Source organism: Eublepharis macularius, chromosome 7 (assembly GCF_028583425.1).
Source record: "Eublepharis macularius isolate TG4126 chromosome 7, MPM_Emac_v1.0, whole genome shotgun sequence".
Lineage (NCBI taxonomy): Eukaryota > Metazoa > Chordata > Lepidosauria > Squamata > Eublepharidae > Eublepharis > Eublepharis macularius.
Genome location: NC_072796.1, coordinates 144,355,177 through 144,374,743, shown reverse-complemented (window position 1 = coordinate 144,374,743; position 19,567 = coordinate 144,355,177). Strand labels below are relative to the sequence as shown.

Here is a 19,567-nt window from a genome sequence, read left to right as displayed (position 1 = left end):
CACAAATGTATAGCTTTGTTTTGCAAGCTGGCTATAAAGTCATTTTTTGGCTAATTAGAAGGTTATACAATAGAAATTATGAATATTCAATAAATCATTAAACCAACCATAGTTTGCTTAGGCTGTTACGTGAAAAGATCTTAGATAACCTATTAAACATATGATAATAACCTATTAAACATGCTAATCTAGATAATGAGTTAAGAGTTCTGACTGGAAGAGATCTCATGAAGATTAGGTGAGATTCTTATCTTTGCAAAGTAGGCTATGAAAATCTTAATGCATTTCATAAGAACTTTGATTATTTTTAAACTTAAAGAGTTAGTTTGGAAATGTTAGCAAATTTAATTCTGCTTGCCTTTCTGTGTTCTATTTTTGTAGGACTTAATATTAATCATCTTATATTTTAACTACCTGTTTCATTAAAAAAATAGAGTGTATTTTCAATAAAAGAAATAAACTCTTAACAAGTGTTTGAGTACTTTGATTAGAAGCAGCAAAGGAATAAAGAACCTTTTTACAAATAAATGTACTAATAAGCAAACGGTTCAAATAACAATTTTGCTTGACAGGTCTTGAACTAATTGCTGAACACTATTCAAAAGAAAAGATAAATCTTTCCTTTGGAGTAGTGGAAACTTAGTTCAGACACAGGCAAAAGAGCCCGTTACAGTTTGCAAGGTGGTCTACCTCGCAGGGCTGACTTTCTTTCGCTTAAGATTTGGTAGGACTTGAGACTTGTCTCTTAGTCCCAAGTTGACGGTTCACCAGAGTGATTGGTAGCAGCTTGTTACCCTGGGAAGTGAGGTTTCACTGCCCAGTTTTGAGTGTTTACTCTTGCCTTTCCACTCAGCCAGCTTGTGGTTATGACGATTCTTGACACGGGGGGGGGGGCAAGGGGGCAAGCATTAAAGGCCTGAGTTTGCACAAATTTCTACAAATATCCCATAAATATGACTTTTTTTTTGCAAGGCAGAAATATCCCTTGGATCCCATGATAAATCTCTGCTAAGGGAAAGCATTTTTGTGAGTAGAAAGGGACATCCGAGTCTAACCCCTCCCACTATGCTCTGAAACGATCTCGAAAACGCTGCCCCCGAGGGACGGAAGAATGCTCAGGAAGAGCAATAAAGGGGAAACTGGAGGCCTGCAATGGGACCCTGGGAATCCCCCCCCTCCTCCCACTAGAAGAAAACTATCATGGGGTCCAGCTTATTTTTATCCAGCTCTTGGAAGTCAAATATTTTCTCAATGATGTCAAGAGGTGTCAGGTTCTGGAGATGGGGCCTAGGCATTTACTTTCAGGGACCACAGAGCTGTTTAGGAGAAGGTGTTTATAGTAGCATTGAGACTGGACTACTACAATGCATTCTACATGGGGCTACCCTTGAAGTCAACTAGGAGATTGTAGATGCTCCAAAATGCTACCGCTCTGTGTCAGGAGCTAGGCTCAGCTTGCGCATTACACCCATTCTGCAGTCACTCCGCTAGCCAGCCATCAGTTATCAGGTTCAATTCAAACTACCAGCTATCACGTACAAAGTGAATGCTAAAGAAGAGGGCCACACCAAGGATGAAGCAAAGGACAAAAAACAATGGTGCAGTGGGGAAAGGAGTTCTTTTATTCAGATACTAGCAACAGAGCCTGTTCCTTCTAGAAAACAGAGCGCAAGAACGCTGCTGGGGTGGCACGCCTGGCCCTGGAGTGCTCCTCTGCTCCACAGTGGACAGATTTCGGCCCCAAACGGGCCAATTCGGCCTCAGACAAGCTGAAATCAGCCACTGCAGAGCACAGGAGCACACTCCAGGGCTTGTTGCACCGCTCCTGTGCTCTGCAGTGGCCCAACAGAGACCAACTCGGGCCCATTTGGACCCGAAGGGATGCGCCGCCATGTCTGGGCTTCCTGCCACAGCCTCTGGATGGGCCCACCTCGCCAGGCCTTCCCACAGTGACAGCCTCCAGAAGGACGGGCCCACCTCGCCTGGCAGCCTCTGGAGGCCATGTTGTCAATGACTGTGCAGGCGCACCAGGGTAAAAAGTGAGTCGTCAGCAACACAGTTTGCCTTTTAAGTAACAAAATACTGCCCCAACACGTTAACTTATTAAAAAATCCTTCATGGCCTTGGACCCTCATATCTGCAGATCGCCTCTCCTCCAGTGCTCCATCATAATTCCACTTATCTGCTGTGGCCCCACCTTATGGAATGGCTCCCAGGGGTCTATCATTCCACCAACTGTGGAAAAAAGAAATTGCTTAGGAGGGCATTTTTTTAGAAAGGCAATAGGGCCACATTATAACAGCATGGCTCAGGAACATGCTTTTTATAGAGAGAACAGGTCTGTAGACTACATCGCCGTGCCTAGGATAGACTTAGCCATATGTAATATCCTGCTCCTACTGCATTGTTTTCTACTTATATAATGCCATTTCCTTGCCTTGCTTAACATAACATGTGTAATACTCTATGCTTCATTTCAGATTTCTGTAATCCGAGTCCTAGTACACTGTTTACGAGACAGCTCGTCCTATCGACTCCACTGATGCACGGTTTACACTGCATCACCTCCCTTGAGAGTCTCTGTGGGAAAGGCGGCCTATAGAGACAGTGAATGAACAGATAAACACCCTCAGGCCTGAGGGCAGGCCACGCACGCCCTCCCGTCTCACCTGTTTCCTGCCACATCCAGCACATGCAACTCGGCGGTGCTCGCCAGCTCAGGGGGCAGGAGCTCCAGGCGGTTGTCACGGAGAGAGAGCACGTTCAGGCTGCTGCAGCCTCCGATCTCAGGAGGAAGCACCAGCAGTCGGTTCCGGTCCACGTTAAGGTTTGTCAGCTTAGCCAGCTTCCCCAGGGCTTTGGGCAGGGCCTGGATGCCACCAGAGGAAGACAGGCGGTCAGAGGGGCTGTCCAACCCTGCCCTGGGGAAGCGTGCTGCCCAGCCCTGTGAGGAAGGCCTCAGGCTGAGGACTGCAGGGGCGGAGCAAGCAAGCCTGGCACCCCACCCCCACCCCCTGGGCTGACTGCAGCCCAAGAGCACGCCCTCTGCCCAGACCAACCCCCCCCCCCACCCCCCAGCAGGACAGCCAGAGAAGAGGAAGGGAACGGAACCCCCTCTGCAAGCACAGGTACCGTCAGCAGGTTCTCCGTCAGGATGAGCTCGGACAAATTCTCACACTCCCCAATCGCCTCCGTCAGCTCCACCAGCCGGTTCTGATCAACCTTCAGGATGGAGAGCTGCCTCAGCTGGCCTGGGAACGAAGGGAGAGCGCTATGAGCGGCACTGCGCAGGAGGGGGGGGGATGTGTCTCCTCACACCAGGAATCTCTGCTCTTGGTGGTATGGGGCGAGGCCGTCTCTTCTCCTGGGAACAGCACTTCCTGTTATCGCAGGCAGAGTGGGGGCCACTTCTCGCCTGCCCTCAATTTCTGCAGTGCAGAGCTGGAGAAAGCAGCTCCCCGCACTGGCCTCAGCCACTGCTAAGGGCCCCTTCGGTAAGCGGGAGAAGGCCACAGCTGGTGTCGAAGCTCCCGAGGGTCAGCCTGCTTCGCCAGTCTCGGTGGCTCAGAGGGCCTCCTGGCTTGCGCTGTGGTTAGGAGAACGTGGCCCAGAGTCGGCAGAGACACAAAGGGACCCTGCAGGTTTAGGCCACCCCCTCCCCCTTATTCGCTGCCTGCCTGAAGGAAGAAACCCAGCAGGTCGGCTGTGCTGTCCCACCCTGCATTTTCTGAGGGTTTGTTTTGGGAGGGATTTAAACTCCCTGATGCAATTTTTGCAACTTTTCAGATTTTCTGAGGGTTACCCAAGATTGCAAAAGCACCTGCTTTGCTGCCACGTGGCCCTGGGCCCTGATCTGCAGGCTGAAAGATCCCTCGGGGGAGGGAATTTGACAGCAGATACAAGCAGGGCCCGCAACAAAATATTGTGTAGTAGTCCAAGCCAGATCTCCCTGTTGGTGCCCTGCTCTCCTCACTTTACCTGTTGGTTCCCTGTGCACAGGCACCCTTCAGTGTGACTGTCCCCTCTGCCTCGCAAAGACCCTTAAACTGTGCCCCCCCTCATCTGCTGCAAACTCCCCTCTCTTTGAGACACTTTTGCTGCCCTCTCCTGCCAGGCACTCTGACCCCATCCCATGGGTGGTGGTGCCACGGGAGGAGCAGGGGGGGGGAGGACCCCATTCCCCAGCCTTTGCTCCCCCCACTTCCCAAGCACCCGCCCCCTTTCCTTCCCTCTCCCCACAGATCCCCCTTCCCACAGATCCACGCCTCTTCCTCCCCTCAGAGCTCGTCGTCTGCCGGCTGCCGCTGCTCTGTCTGGCAATGCCATTTTACAGGTGATTTTTGTGGTTTAAAAATTGCCACAAGGCCCCGTTTTGAATCGTGTGTGTGAGGATCTAGAGCAGGGCTCGCAGCAATTTTTAGACAGCCTCACCTTCCTGCCGAGGTCTGGCTGGGTGTGAAGGGCCTGCAAGGGTCTGGGAGGGGGCTGAAGAAGCCTCTCCTTCCCCCTCCCCACTGCTGGCTGCTCCTGCCGCCTCCACTAGCAACAGGGACGGAGGGGCTGTGAAGGCATTTTTTGCGCAAGTCTGGGGGGGGGAGGAGGCTTTAAACTCCTCGACGTACTTTTTTAACCTTTGAGATTGTTTTGTAATCTCCCCCCCCCACCCCCACCCCCGTTTGCAGAAACATGTGCTTCATTCCCAAGTGGCACCGATCTACAGGTTTAAGGATCTGCACGTCGGAGCCACCTGGCTAACGGTATATATGACGATTTAGAAAGAGCTGCAAGGATTTTCATGCAACAGGTGAAGCTTCATGCTGACTCAAGAGGGCTCTTAGCGTCTGGTGATTCTTGCCTGTGGCTCTTTAGAAAAATCCACAGACTCTGACAGAGGGCCAGCCACTCCGTTTAAGGGGTTATAAATGTTAGCATAGCATACTTGACATTTTATATAGCCTATTTTGAAAAGGAAAAAATTTGCTTTAAAAAGAAAAATGTATCCCAATTTTTATCCAGCCTGTCAACTGCTCATGCAGATCCCCCAAAGAACAGCAGGACCCACCCCCCCAAGTCCCACAGCACGCGGTGGGGCTGCGGCCCGTTCCAGAAACCTCACTCACCAATCCCATCAGGAATATTCTCCAGCAAGTTCTGGGAGAGCAGCAGATCCGTCAGCGCCACCAGCCCACTGACCTCGCCCGGCAGCTGCTCCAGCTTGTTCTCAGAGACATCCAGGCAGACCAGGCGGCGCAAGTTGCCCAGCTCCTGCAAGGAAGGAGGGGTCGGATCTGAGAGGCTGCATCTGACCCCGGTCCGGAGGCGGCCATGGCCATGGGGGGTGGGGTGGGGGTGGGGTGGGGAGGGTCTGCTGCTCCCGCCTGCCTCCCCGCTGCCCTCCATGCTCCTGCTGTGTCTCTGCTGCATCCCCGTTTCAAAATGCCTCATTAGCGGAGACTGACACTTACTGTACCAAGCCAAATCCCTTCGTTTATTTCAACAAGTATTATATCCCCCCCTTGCAACCAAAGTTTGAGGCAGCTTGCACCATAAACATCAATTTAACAGCATCCATCGCTTTAAAAGTGTATCTTAAAATATAAAAAATAGCAAGAAATGAAGCTGACCCATAATGAAACTAAACTGCTGATAATATCAAAATGGTCACAAAGCAGCTTTTAAAGTTGCCCTTGGGGGAAAACCAGCAAGAGCTAAGCAGCATCGTCCGGAAGGGACAAGGAGATCACAGCTCCAGGTCGCGTAAATGATGAGCAATTAGAATTTGCGTACTCACATACAGAAGACAAGGACAGCCACTGTGAGACCGAAGGGCCAAAGAAGCAGACACGCCAAGGATGCTCTGCGCCTAGCTACCTACCCCGTTTCCCCAGGTTAGGTCGAGGGCAGGTTCTGGATGTCTGCGCTTTCCTTCCACGTGTGGGACACATGGAGAGGAAGAGGGCTTAGGCACCCCCCCACCCCCATGCTGTTTTCTTCACCTTAAGTGGCCCTGAGAACTGCTGCTTGATCCATCTGAATGGATCCTCAGAGCCACCTGAGGCGAGGGGAAACCTTGCGAGGTGGGGGAGGACCCTCGGCTTCCTCTCTGAACTGATCTGGTCCTGACTTGAGTGGGGTCCAGGAACGTGTGGCACGCGTGGAACGCCAGCATGTACATCGAGCTGGGACTGTACCCAGGGCTGATGTTACCACACCAAGAGGAACGGGCAGCTGAAGGGCTTGGGGTAAATGACAACTCAGGTACAGCAGGCGTTTTAGAAGCTCAGTGGAATGAGGAACACCACTCTCTCCTCGACAGGAGCGACCAAGGACGGGCAGGAAGGGAAGCATCAGCTGAGAGTGGGATTTCTCTGAAGGTCAAAGAGAACAGAGTCCAAGAAACCTGAATAAATTAAGGGGAATTACTCCCTGACCCACCACGACAGATGGGAATTCCAGGGCTGCACAAAAAGACTGTGCCTCAGACACACTCGACCGGCAGAGGCCCTGGGCTCGGGGGCTGAGTGGTCCTCCGGACCCTGGGCAAGACACGTGGGCTGCTGGGAACCAGGGCCACGCAGCTACTTGGCGTTCACGTAAGCGGAAGGGTGCCCTAGAAGTCCCATATAATCACATTTTTATTTACAATTTGTATCTGCCTTATTTCCTCAGACTCAAGGTGGCCGACAATGCAACAAGTTGCAAAGACACAAAAATATAACTGCTCTTTTAGTTAATAAAATAAAGACACAAAAATCAAACACAAAATGTTCTTCACAGTTTCCCAACCACATAAAGCCGCCTGAAGGAAGCGCCCTGCAGGCCTTCCCTAAACACGGCCAGTGGAGGTGCCCTCTGGCAGGCCTACACCAGAGAAAGCCCATGACCCAGCAGTGGCTGTGCAGACAGTCCGAAGGGAAAGCCTGGCCGAGAGGAGGTGGCCCCGAGAACTGCCTGGCGGAAGATGCGGCCTGAGGCAAAGCAAGGCAGGAGAACGAGGGGGCTGAGGCCCAGAGTCGAAAGGGAGAGGGAAGAGCGGATGTTCCCGGAAGCAAGCAAGCAACCTCTCCGTTATACGCAGCCTGGAGAGAAGTGAGCAAGAGCAGTCTGAAAAAACAGACCGCGGCAGGATACTACTCGGCAGGTAGCCTGGCGTCTGTTCCAAGTCGAGAGGCAGAAACGGCTACTTTAGGCAGGGTTAAGCATGGATCCACATGGCTTCTGCACAGGGCAGCCCTGCCTCATCCATCTTTTGGCCCAGGGGAGCCAGCAGATATTGTACACAGCCTTTTGATTTGACTGATTCTGATTTTAGTCCGCTCTCCACGTGAACGGGCTCAGAGCGGAGTAACAACAGTGAAAAATTACATTAAAAATATACATAAGATACAGTTCATGTAATAATAAAACTCGAGATGACAGTCCCCAATATGCCCCACCCCAATCACATTTCCAAGTGTGGGAGGTGGAGAGAACAAACGACCTCACTGATGGAAGCTTGGGAGGGGGGGTCACACTCCCCCCTCCCAGACAAGAGGCTGGAAGGAAGGCACAGCGACACCCCCGCCTCAGCCATACGCCTGGTGGAACAACTCCGTCTTGCAGGCCGGACGAAAGGATAGTTAGTATGTCTTGTTGGGCCCGGGTTTCCGCAGACGGAGAGTTCCACCAGGTCGCAGCCAGGATCGAGAAGACCCTGGCTCTGGCTGAGGCCAGGCAAGCCTCCCTGGGGCCAGGGACCACCAGGACATTTTTCCGGCTGATCAAAGCACCCTCCGGGGCATATACGCTGAGAGGCGGTCCCGTAGATATGCTGGGAACACCAAAACAAGAAGCCTGGCTGAAGAGGAGTGTTCAAGCACCTAAGGTGCCTGCACCTATGATGACCTGGCACCAGGCATGGCCATCAGCAGGGTTAGGGTGCCACCACAGAAAAGGCAGCCAGCACCTCATTTCCAGGAGGGGGGGAGGGGGGGTACCTGAAGCTAGGCCTGAGAAGACGAGCTTTGCTCTCAGGGAGGATCTTTGGGGAGAAGGCAACCTTTGCTGTTCTCACAGAGCAAAATCAGTTACAACAACACAAGCAATCACATCTTGTAAGCCGGAGAGCAAGTCCTTGGAATCACGCAAGTACACTTTTGGTCATTTGTTTTTCTGTCATACTCTAACGTAAAGCTTGAAAATGCAAATAGGAAATTTAAAAAACTGGGTTTTGATACCGTGCAAGCACCAACTGAGAAGAGGGCACACCCGTTTGTTTACGCTGCTGCTCCTTTGACAACTGAGCACACAGCAGGGCCTGGTGCTCGGAGGAAGTACTCACAGGGGGAAGAGACGAGAGCTGGTTCCGGTCCAGCCACAGCTCCCGCAGATTCGGCAGCGCACCCAGTGTATCTGGCTGTGGAGGGAAAGCGGCACATGACCACCCTTGGACTCTGGGACACCCCCCCCCCACAAAGACTACGTCAAGCCCCCAAGGGGACTTCTCCTTCGGTCAAGATACTCCAGGCAAAATGGTTTCTCAGGGGCCCCAGCAGCAGCCGAAGAGGTGAAACGGGGCAGGCAGAGCAGGTTGCTTCAAGTAAGAATCCAGCCCCCCCCCCCACCCCCCCACCCCCCCCCCCCACACACACGTGGCCTCTGGGAGTTGCCAGGAAGGTTGGAGCAAAGGAATTCGAGATGGGCTGAGCCTCCTCCTGCCCACTCTGCCCACAAGCAGCTGCCCCCCCACCCCCCCTACTCACCAGCACCTCCAGGTCATTCCCACCGAGGTCCAGCTGCTCCAGCTTGACCAGGAAGGAGAGTGAGCTGCAGGGGGGGGGGAGAGGGAGAAGTCGTGGTCAGGGCTGCGGGGAGCTCTGAGGAGGTAGAACGGGCATCCCCGCAGACGGCCATTTCTCTCCCCACTGAGGCTGGCGCAGCTACTCCTTAAGAGGTGCCGACCAACCATGCTCCCACAAACAGCCCAACACATTCCAAAGTCACCCGTCTACTTCTCTGCTCAGAAGAGACAGAGCGGGTCAACGAACCACTCCCAGGGCTGGCCCCAGATACAAATCTGCAGACACTTACGCAGGGAGGGACTTCAGCAGGTTCTCACGAAGCTCCAAGGTGACCAGGTTGGCCAGACTGCAAGAGAAGGAAATCCAAGAGTGTGTGGCTGTCCAGCCCTCCCAGTGGCAGCACAGAAATGACGGGCAACACACACACACCAGCCTCCAACGGTCAATGAAGGCAAGAACTCACTTGCCAATGTCGCTGGGCAGGCACTGCAAGGACACGTCATTCAAGGCCAGGTGGCCCAGGCTGCGAAGCTGAGTGAAGCCCTCGGGGAGTCTGCGTGCAAAAAGGAAGACCGGCATGCGCAACAACTCCAGAAGTATGGGCCCCCCCCCGCCCCCGCCCACAGCAACGGGTGCTCCCACATCACTCAAGTCTCACAATGAGCGGGACGGGCATTGACTCCCCGCTTCAAGGAAACAAGTCCTGAGTCGAGAAGCTACCCTCCACCTCCCCCCATCTGTACAGCCACGGTGAGGTTCGGCAGGGGAAGGCGAGGCAGCCATCAGGACAGCCTGGATGCCCTCTGCACCCTCCCCTTGGCAAGACTACTCCGAAGGCATTCTGAACTACGAGGCAGGATCTGGGGGTGGGAGATCTTGCCCAAGGACAGAGGAACTCCCGGGGGGCCACGCAGCAGCCTTCCCACTTCCTCGTTTGTAGGGCCTGGCAGTGGTGACACTCTGGGCAGGCCCAAGAGTTTTCTTCTTGCTACGATTGTTTCGGTGACATTTCTGACTGACAAAACTCCCTGCAGGCCTATCCCGGCTAGGACAGACGTGGACCCCAAAAGGCACACAAAGGAAGAGCGAAACCGTACCTGGACAATGGGTTCCCGCTGAAGTCTGCGATTTCCAGGGATTTGCAGAATTTGATGCTTTCTGGAATTTCTGGAATGTCTGAAGAAAGCCAAACAGAAAGAGACCACAGTGAGAGGGGCCTTGGTGGAGGCACACCTGCAACACGCTCCTGCCCCACACCTCCCCGCCCCCATGACCCACTCCCATGGAGGCAGGGCAGGCAAGAGCCACTCGCTTAGGGGCAGGCGAGCCCCCGCCCCCCCCGGCATGCAGACAGAGGAAGCCGTCGGTGCTTCTGAGCCACAAACCGGAGCCAGTGCTGAGGGGTGGAGGGAGGGGGGCCTCAGCCAAGAGAGGCCCGGGGCCAGACCCCTGCTCAGTCATGAGGCTCCCGGGGCGATGCTGCACTTTTTCTTGTCGTGTAAACTTCTGGTCTCCCTTTTAAATGAATACCTTTTCAGCTTCTGAATATCCAGCCACGCCCTCGCCCTCTGCCTACCTGCACCAGACTCTCTTAGAAGGTTTTGCCTCCATACTGGGGTCAAAAGGATTCAATTCAAGTATTGATCAGGGGTCTTCGGCAGCCTTCAACAGCCAAAGCTCTTTTCAGGGAGTTTCCCACTGAGGGGGTGGCAGCATCTGATTTGGGGGGCACTTTGGGTGGGTACAAGAGGAACAGCCTCCCTGGAAGTGCTGAGGCACTCCGTGCACGCCCAGGGGCCACCGTAAGAACTCCACTGAGTCCAATGTCCTGTTTCAAGCAGCACCCATGAGAGTTGTCATGGAAAGCCAGCATACAGGGCGCGCACGCGTCAGAACGCCGCTGCCGCCGCCCCTGGGCCCCAGAGCCCAACCCGCCACACCCACATCGGCCTGTGTCCCTGCGATCGGCCTGTGCGGGACAAGCAGCGACACAGCCCTGCCGCCCTCCCCCCGCCCGCCTCCACCCACCCACCGTTGCGGGAGATGTCCAGTTCCACCAGCTGCATGAAGTTGGCCACTTCGGGAGGGAGGCGCTGGATCTCATTGTCGCTCAGGCCCAACTTGCGCAAGTTCAGAAGTCGGAAGAAAGGCTGCCCAGGAGGAGGGAGAAGAGACATTAGCACGGAGAGGCAGCCAGAGCAAGGTCTTCCCCCGCCCCCCCGCCGTGGGGAGGCCACGTCCCTCCGCCCCCTAACTGGGAAGGGCCTGCCAAGACAGCAACTGACCCCCAAGGCATCCTGCACTCGAAAGAGCGACTCCCCTGGCAGGGACACTGCGCCCCCCGCCCCCTGCTGCCCTGTGAGTCAGGCAGCCCTGGAACCAAGCCCAGAAATGGCCAATGACGTGACCTGAGCAGGCCCCATCTGGATTTGGCCCCCGGCCACAAAACGAGGGCTTTGTCCCCCTTTCTTACTTGCCTTTCTGCAGACAGGATCGTGCAGAAACAACCTGGCAAACTGCAACGACTGAGGGAGGGAATGCCGGAGCAGGACCACCTCTCCCAGCATGCCCCCACTGTGGGGAGAGGAGGGCCCGGCACCGTCCCTTTCCTCAGGTTTCAGAGGGGGGGGGGCAAACCAAAGAGTTAGGAAGACAGGGAGGTCGGGGCGTCCTGCCTCCTGCTCTGACTATCCCTTTGGGATGCAGATGGCTGTTCTCAGGGCTTCCTCCTCGTGACCCCCCCCCTCCTCTTCCTGGCCTTGTCCCAGGCACCGTCCGTCTCCTTCTCCCCCCTCCATCTTGCAATCAAGGGTGCAGGACTTGTCCTAACTTGGGGCATCCACGTGCATCCTTAGACTAGACAGGATCTCTCTCTCCTCCATTCCTATCAGAGCATGGAGTTCCTACAATAAAGAACTCTTATTTCCTGAGGCTATTGTACTTTGGTCACATTATGAGAAGACAAGGCTCTCTGGAAAAGTCAACAATGCTAGGAAAATTGGAAGGCAGTAGGAAAAGAGGCAGACCTAAAATGAGGTGGCTTGACTCAATAAAAGAAGCCACATCCTCCAGTTTGCAAGATCTGCGCAAGTCTGTTAATGATAGGACGTTCGGGATGTCTTTCATTTACAGGTTGACATATCCATCTCTCTCTCTCTCTCTCTCTCTCTCTCTCTCTCTCACACACACACACACACACTCACACACACACACAAGTATAAGCAAGTGCATGCTTTGTTATTGTCTCTCCTGCACCCACACACCAGCCAGCAGAACCAGCTCCCCACCACCTATGATCACGCTTCCTCTGCTAAATGACAGACTCTGCTAACAGCCCAAAGATGGAGTCCTTAATTAGGTTTCTGAGGCCAACACAGGATTTATTTATCACTGCAAAGTCTACTGTTAGTGCCCCCTTCGTCTGCGGCAGGAGAAGTCAGGGAGGATTCTACCCTTCCGGCCCTCTGGTGAGGCTGTAAAACAGAGTTATTCCAGGGAGATTCTGGCGCCGCCTGGCAAAGCGGGGGCGGGGGGGGGACGACACTTTGCTAGCTGGGCTTAGGATGTTTTTAGGTTGGTGTGTTAACGTACACACTAGTTTTCAATGACTACACACAGTTCCACTGAGTTTCATATTATGGTTATCCACCTTCTGTCCTGAGTTGCTTGGGAGAGCAACTCCCAAGCTCACAAATATTTTAAGTGGACAAATATACACAGTCCACACGGGAAAAGAACACTCCTTGGAACGCAGCTGCCTGATACACCCTGGGCCAAGGAGCTCTGCAACCGTGAACCAAACCCAGGCCAGCAACTTCAGAGAGGGAGGCCTCCTTTCTGCAAGGCAGGAGCTCAGGATCCAGGCCTGTGGACAAGGCCTCCGCCCGTCAAAGCACACTGGGAGGGACCGCCCACCACAGCCAGGCCAGACACAGCCTTCCTCAGGCCCCAGCAGAGCTCCCGGCATCTACCTGGAAACACGGCGAGGGGGACAAAGTTTCCCTCCTGCACCGTTTTTCCAACTGGCAACAGCCCTGGAGAGTCACTATCTGTCTGATTAGAATAAACATGCAGGTGCCCATATCAGTACCCCCTGGCTGTGTCAGACCAGGGAAAGAGTGGCGGGGGGGGGGAGAGGTTCAAGCCAGCCTCCCTCCAAGGCACCAGTCCGAAGCAGGGCCCTCACACCCAACTTTTAAGTGAGAAACTCCTGGCCAGTAGCAGCCCGAAAGAGGAATACGAGGAGACCAGCCAAGACATTCCCAAGCAGGCCGTGGCGCCAACAACCCCCTCCCTCAGATGCCAACACAGTATGCACCACTGGAGGGTGCTCAAGCCATGCAAGAACCCCATTCGGCCTTCTGCAGAGGCGCAGGGCAGCCACGTGCTGCTGGGACCCAAAGAACCAGTCCGTGGGATCCGGCAGGATTGAAGGACATGAGCCTGTCTGGGCGGACTCTAAGCGAGGGAGACAAGGACTGCAGGAGCCAATCCGCTGCGAAGCACAGCGCACAGATTTTCCAGAGCAGCAGCAGCACAGTGATTAAGTGGTAGGGCTGCGAATCAGCACTCTCTGGTGGTTTGAATGCCTCCACTGCCATGAACTGGCCACTCCTCTCAGCCCAGCTCCCCAGGTGCATTACGGGGACAAGAATCACACTGACTACGTTCACAGCTCTGAGCAAGCACTCGTCTGCCTAGAAGAGCAGTATAGAGGCACACTGTTGTTCTGTTCCTCCAGTGGACATCTGTTCAGTCACACGAAAGGGAGCTCAGAGCTTCAGGGAGTGCCGAGAGGCAACTTCTGGAGCTCAACTGACAGACTTTCTGCCACGGGCTCCTCTAGTCCTGAGACACAGGGGGTAACATGCACACCCCAAAGGGTGGAGTCCCCCCCTTCCCACTCAGTTCTTCCCACGCAATGCAGCAGGAGGGAAGCGCATGGGGCATGTGACGGCACCAGTCACCACTCAAAGGACACCAGGAACAGGTAAGTACCCCCCTTTGACGCGTGGCTCGGTGCGCCTGCTTGGCATGCAGAAGGTCCCCTGCCTCTCTAGGTAAAAGGATCAGTGCAAGCAAAGTGGAAAGCCACCCTGTGAGCACCAGGAGAGCCCTGGACAATCTTGCTGCTCAAGCCAGGGTCAAAAGCTTTCAGGGGCCCCAGACTGCGAAGAGTTTCCAGAGTTTGTTACGAATCTCAGGCTCGCATGGAGGCAAGCCAGGGCAATCAAGGTGCCCCGGAAATCCCCACTCATCAGGCAGGGGTCTTCGTTTTTGCCCAGCAGGCCACCAGTCTTTGTGCGGAAAAGACCACCGCCCTCCAAGGGAGGCCCTGCACACATGACCAGGCCTCAGACAAGAAGGGAGCCGAGCCAGTCTGTGCAAGACGACCACCGCTGCAATCTGGCAGTGCCCGCCCACTGCTGGGCTAACTAAAGAGCTTCACCTCTCGGGCACTAGCCAGCACCTCTGGCTCTTTGGCTCTTTGGCCGGAGGTGACCTAAAAAGGAAGGCAGCGGGTGCTGTTCCAACTGGCTCGCCTTCCCCTTAGCACATGGCACAGAAAATGCCAAGAAGCCGCCACCCAGCCCAGGTCAATGTGGGGGGAACGCAGCGTTCTTGCCCCTCACCCTGCCAGGAATTGCCTGGAGGCCCCGGTCCAGCCTGAGCCATTTTCGACTTGGTGACACGTCTCTCTGGAGACTGCAGCCCTGGGATCTGCATCAGCACCACACAGAGCAAGTGCCTGGCCGGACATGCGATGGGGTTCCTGAAAGCCTGCTCAGGCCCTCCTGAAACCCTGCGCCGGGGCAGGCTTGTCAGCCACAGAAGCCTAGACACAGAAGGGGTCTAGCAAGTCCCCCAGACCCCTGTTCAGAATGGGAATTCCAAAGCAACGGCATAGCCTACAGAAGGCTCCCCGGCAAGGGGAGGCTCACCGAGCCCACAGCCACGGGTCACCACCAGGAAGATCCTCCAAATACTCCGTCCACGAGCTCCCTCGCCTCGCCCTCTGGAGCAGCACACACACACACACACGCCCTGGCCCTTTCTCCTCACGGTCAGTCGTAGCTCCCCTCCGTCTTCCCTCTCCTCCAGGCGAAACCTACCCGGTTCCTCCAACCTTTCTGCACAGGACCCCTTCAAGAAACTTCTCTGCTCTCCTCCTCTGAGCCCATTCCAACTTGTCTGCATCCTTCTTAACAAGCAGCACTTCGAAGCGGATGGAGCTCCAGACGAGGCAAAGGGAACTACGGGACACGCGTGAAGCTTCCTTTGAGCAAGCCCCTTCCTTACACCCACGCTGGACGGCAGCAGCTCTCCCGGGTCACGGACAGGGGGTCCTTCACACCACAAATGGCCTGATCCTTTGAACGGGAACTTCGGCGTGCGAAACACTGGCTCCACCACTGAGCTGCACCCTCTTCCCAGGCCTTCCCATGATTTGGATACTATAATTCTATTAATACAGCCTGAAATTGCATTCGCCATCTTTGCAGCCACATCACACTGACTATTCACGCTTTTCATTTATGACAGTCACAAACAATATGCGATCTTGAGATGCTTTTCACAAGTTGTATTGCCAAGTCAAGTATTCCTCATAATATACTCTTGATATATTTGCTAAACATGCACGTTTCTCTACACACTTTATGAACTCTGTGAAGTTCACTAGCAGGTTAAGAGAATATTGGTGTCCTTTATGCGTATATGACATCTAATTAAAAAGTAACAGCAAAAGCACAGCAGGATTTGAGCCCAGTGGCACCTGAGAGACCAGAAAGATTTTCAGGGAGTACGCTTTCGAGAGCCAGAGCCCCCTTCTTTGGACACCAGACTCTCGAAAGCGTACCCCTTTGTAACAGGACTGTTTTATCTATGCCTCATTAAACCTTCCAAAGCACCCAGTTCGGAGATTTATATCCCAACTCTTAACAGCTCCAAAGACTTTAGCTAACGAGATCTAAAAACAGTTCTCTCTTTGAAGAACCTGTTACTTAACACAAATAATTTGTAAGGGTTCTCCTAGTTTTAACTCTTCCCATCAAGGCACACAGAGACTTCTTTTACAGTTTAAAGTTTATTCTTTATTGAAATAAACTCTAATCTTTTTAATTAAGCAAGATACTAAAATATAAAGGATTATTAAAATAAAACCTAAGTAATGAACAAGTACATTCAACAAGGATTAACTCTCCTAACATCTCTCAAATAAATCTAAGATTGATTTAAAATCAGATTTACTATGAAATGCATTGAATTTTCAATAATCGCACAGATAAACATTTTTCGGCAATACAGCCCGGAAAACCCACAACAACCATCGTTCTCCGGCCGTGAAAGCCTTCGACAATACATCGAAACATTTTTCTCTCCTAGATCTTCATGAGATTTCCTTTGTCAAAACCCTAATCCCCTATCTGGGTTGCATCTTTTATACTAATTAGTGTATGCTATAAATAGAAACATCTGAAATCTTTCATCCATGAAACGATATAAAAATATGGTTGGGTTTAGATTTAGCTGAATCTTTAGACTTCCGATCATGGGACACTCCACCCAATCCAAAAGTGATGCCATGCCAAGGGTGCATATTTAATTTTAATTTAATTTATTACATTTATATTCCGCCCTCCCCGCATCAGCGGGGATTAACTCCAGGAATCATCCGAAGGTGACAGGGAAGTTAAGATCCTCACTGATTTTGTTCTAGCGATTAAAGAACCGTTTGTCTACTGTCGTCCACTACTTTTAACTGGATGTCAAAGATAAAAGGATCATCTCTGAGGTTATACAACCTCTTGTCAAACTACATTAAAGTTCATACTCAGTTCAGTAGAATACAGCATGCTGTGATCTAATCCATATTCCTGTTATGCTGTAAACAGATCTTTCACAAATGACAACAATATGTAAATATGACTGGTTTTAGACTTCACTGATGCTTCAGATTTTCAGTCATGCGGACTTCTACCAAGCCAGAAGTGACGCCATGTTGCAGGTGCAAGATAAACTTCATACATTTCTAGGTGTTGACATAAAAACAGGTGCGCAGATCATGATTAGTCCATTATAGCAATTAAAAAATCATTTACCACCATTCTCTACTTTTAGTTGGCTGTCAAAAGTAAAAGGAACATCTGTGTGGTTATACATCCTGCTGGCAAACTACATTAAAGTTCATACATAGTCCAGTAGAATACAGGCGTGTAATTTAAGAGTATATTGTGATCTAATCCAAATTCCCACTACACCCTGAAAATCTGGTTGGTCTCTAAGGTGCCACAGGACTCAAATCCTGCTGTTGTACTGCAGCCCAACATGGCCACCCACCCAAAAGCAAAATAACAGATATACTGCATTTTAATTACTAGTAAAGGTTAAAAATTACTTTTTAATCTAGCTAAGACCATCTAACAAGGCTTATCAGATATGATCTCAAGGTATGCATGATGTCATACTATTTTCTGAAAACCAATCACTTATCTACAAAATAACCACATGATAAAAATATATAAAGGTTTATCTGAAGAGTGATTGCTGCTGCCTATATAAGGTATCACGTAAGAGAGCTAATGAGGGTTTTGTCGAAAGAATTCTCAAGAGGTGCGAGATGTGCGTTCCTGTGTCTCTGAGAATTTTCAAAAGCATTTCATAGCTAGCTAAAATCTGGTTCTTTTACATCACTTGTATTTGTTTTTTCTGGCATATATAATTTCATCATTGTGGCGTTTTGCCCCTTTTACGCTACCTGTATATTGCTACCTCCCCGATTCACCTGATGTTTCCTTAGACTTCTGCTGCCACCAACAGCTCTCACCTTAGCTCTCCTTCAGTTTGACTTATAATATAGGAAATCTTTGGGAGGGAAGGCGCGGTGACGTAGCCCGATCTCACCAGATGTCAGAAACTAGGCAGGTTCAGTACTTGGGCGGGCAACCACCACGCAAGACTCTGCAGAGGACGGCACCGGAACCCCCACCTCTGCTTCTCACGTGCCTTGAAAGCCCCTTGCTGGGCTGCCAGAAGTTGATGGCAACTTGATGGTGTGTGTGCGCATGTGTGCACACACACGCAAAGGATGTCTTCCGCTACAGATATCTGAAGAAGTGGCTCATGAAAGCTCATATCTGACCACTAATTTTGTTAGTCTTATAGGTGCTACTGGACTCTTGCTCTTTTCCACTGCTACAGACAAACACGGCTACCCATCTTGATCTTAGCTATCAGTAGTAGTACAACAGAACTGTCAGTGCGTGGGGGCAGGTGTGAGGTAAAAAAGGGGTCTGTTTTCTGTTGCCCCAGTGGGTTGGACCAGAAACAACAGGTTAAAATTAAAGCAACAGAGTTTTTGGTGGAACAGTCAGAAGAATTTCCTGACTGAATGGTTCCTCAACGGAACAGGCTTCCTCGGGAGGTGGTGGGCTCTCCTTCCTTGGATGTATTCAAGAGGAGGCTAGACGGCCTCCTGACCGATATGACGATTCTCTGACTCAACACAAATGTACGCAGATCAGGACAGGGAGGGCATGAAGGGATGAACTGGTGCAAGGCTCTCGTGGCCTTTCTTACATTCTCGTGGTAATGCCGACTGCCACTTTGGGGTCAGGAAGGAATTTTCCTTGAGGCCAGAGTGACCAGGGATCCTGGAGGGGTTCTGCCTTCCTCTGGGCTAGAGCAGAGAAAGGTAGAGCCACTGAGAAAGGTAGAGGGTGGGGTGGGGTTGCTGTGAATTTCCTGCATTGTGCAGGGGGCGGGATTAGATGACCCTTGATGTCCCTTCCAGCTCTATGTTCCTAAACTAGACGAAACAAGCATTATGCTTAATCAGAAATAATTTACTCGAGAGGGCTTTTTTACATAGGTAATAGGGCTGTACAGCAAGGAAATGGTTCCGAGGGAGGCTTTGGCAAAGGGACAGGGACTGTAGACTATACTATTGGGTAATGTCTGTGGATGTAGGCATGCTCAGGCTGGGTAGTTTCTGCGGTGCTTAATACGTCATGTCAAATCCTTTTATCTTGCTCCAGCAGTTTCAGCTCCGCATTCGGAACTGTGCTTGTTTTCAACTTTCTGCTATCCTTACCCTACTGTATTGTTTATTTCATGTACCAACCATTGATCGTATTGGCTTACACTGTGTAATATACCTGGAGTCTTAGTGGGAAAGAGAGTATAAGTAACGTACATTTGTTATTATTTATGTTATTTATAGTCTGCCTTTCTCGCTAAGACTCAAGGCAGACTACATAGTGTGAGATAAGTACAGTCAATATCAAGGACATTTCCATAAACAATAAATAAAATAATAAATGAACAGATACATGGCACAATGCCTTAGTGGCCCTGCTGAGACAAAAAGGGAGGGTAAAAATGTTGATAAATAATGATAAATAACAGGGGCCCCTTGCAGGATTCCTGGACTGGGACCAGACGTTGTCTGTTGTTTGTCTTTTTTATCGGTTTATTTCAATACCGGGTTTTTCTGCAGTCAGTTGCTTTGGGTCTCTTCAGGGGAAAAAGTTGGGTACAAGCACTTAAATTAGTATTAGGGCCCCCAATAAACCATGAATCATCCCCCAACCTTTCTAAACAGGTCAGCCTCCCCTGCTGGCATTTCTGTTAGCAGCCTGTTCCAAAAGATGGGGGCTGCTTCCGAGGAAGGCCCGGTCCAGGTGGGAACTGCCCTCCCCCCCCCTCAGCACCAGTCCCAGCTGCAGGCCCGTGCGTCAAAGAGCCTGGTGCTCACGAAGGGGCGAACGGAGAGAGGGGGCCCGACA

The 19,567-nt window shown here is 51.9% G+C and overlaps 1 protein-coding gene across 10 annotated transcripts in view; it reads right to left on the bottom strand.

Annotated features, from left to right (window-relative positions):
• The window catches only part of SCRIB (scribble planar cell polarity protein), an 85,124-nt gene that overhangs the window by 50,662 nt on the left and 14,895 nt on the right, over positions 1-19,567 (bottom strand). For all 10 annotated transcript variants that reach the window (XM_054984892.1, XM_054984896.1, XM_054984899.1 and 7 more), the window contains exons 2-10: positions 10,813-10,930; positions 9,878-9,956; positions 9,244-9,333; positions 9,070-9,126; positions 8,742-8,805; positions 8,321-8,395; positions 5,121-5,265; positions 3,133-3,251; positions 2,670-2,869 (exon numbers count right to left, since the gene is read on the bottom strand). In XM_054984892.1, coding sequence (XP_054840867.1) covers positions 2,670-2,869; positions 3,133-3,251; positions 5,121-5,265; positions 8,321-8,395; positions 8,742-8,805; positions 9,070-9,126; positions 9,244-9,333; positions 9,878-9,956; positions 10,813-10,930 — 947 coding nt within the window. The remainder of the gene's footprint in view (positions 1-2,669; positions 2,870-3,132; positions 3,252-5,120; positions 5,266-8,320; positions 8,396-8,741; positions 8,806-9,069; positions 9,127-9,243; positions 9,334-9,877; positions 9,957-10,812; positions 10,931-19,567) is intronic.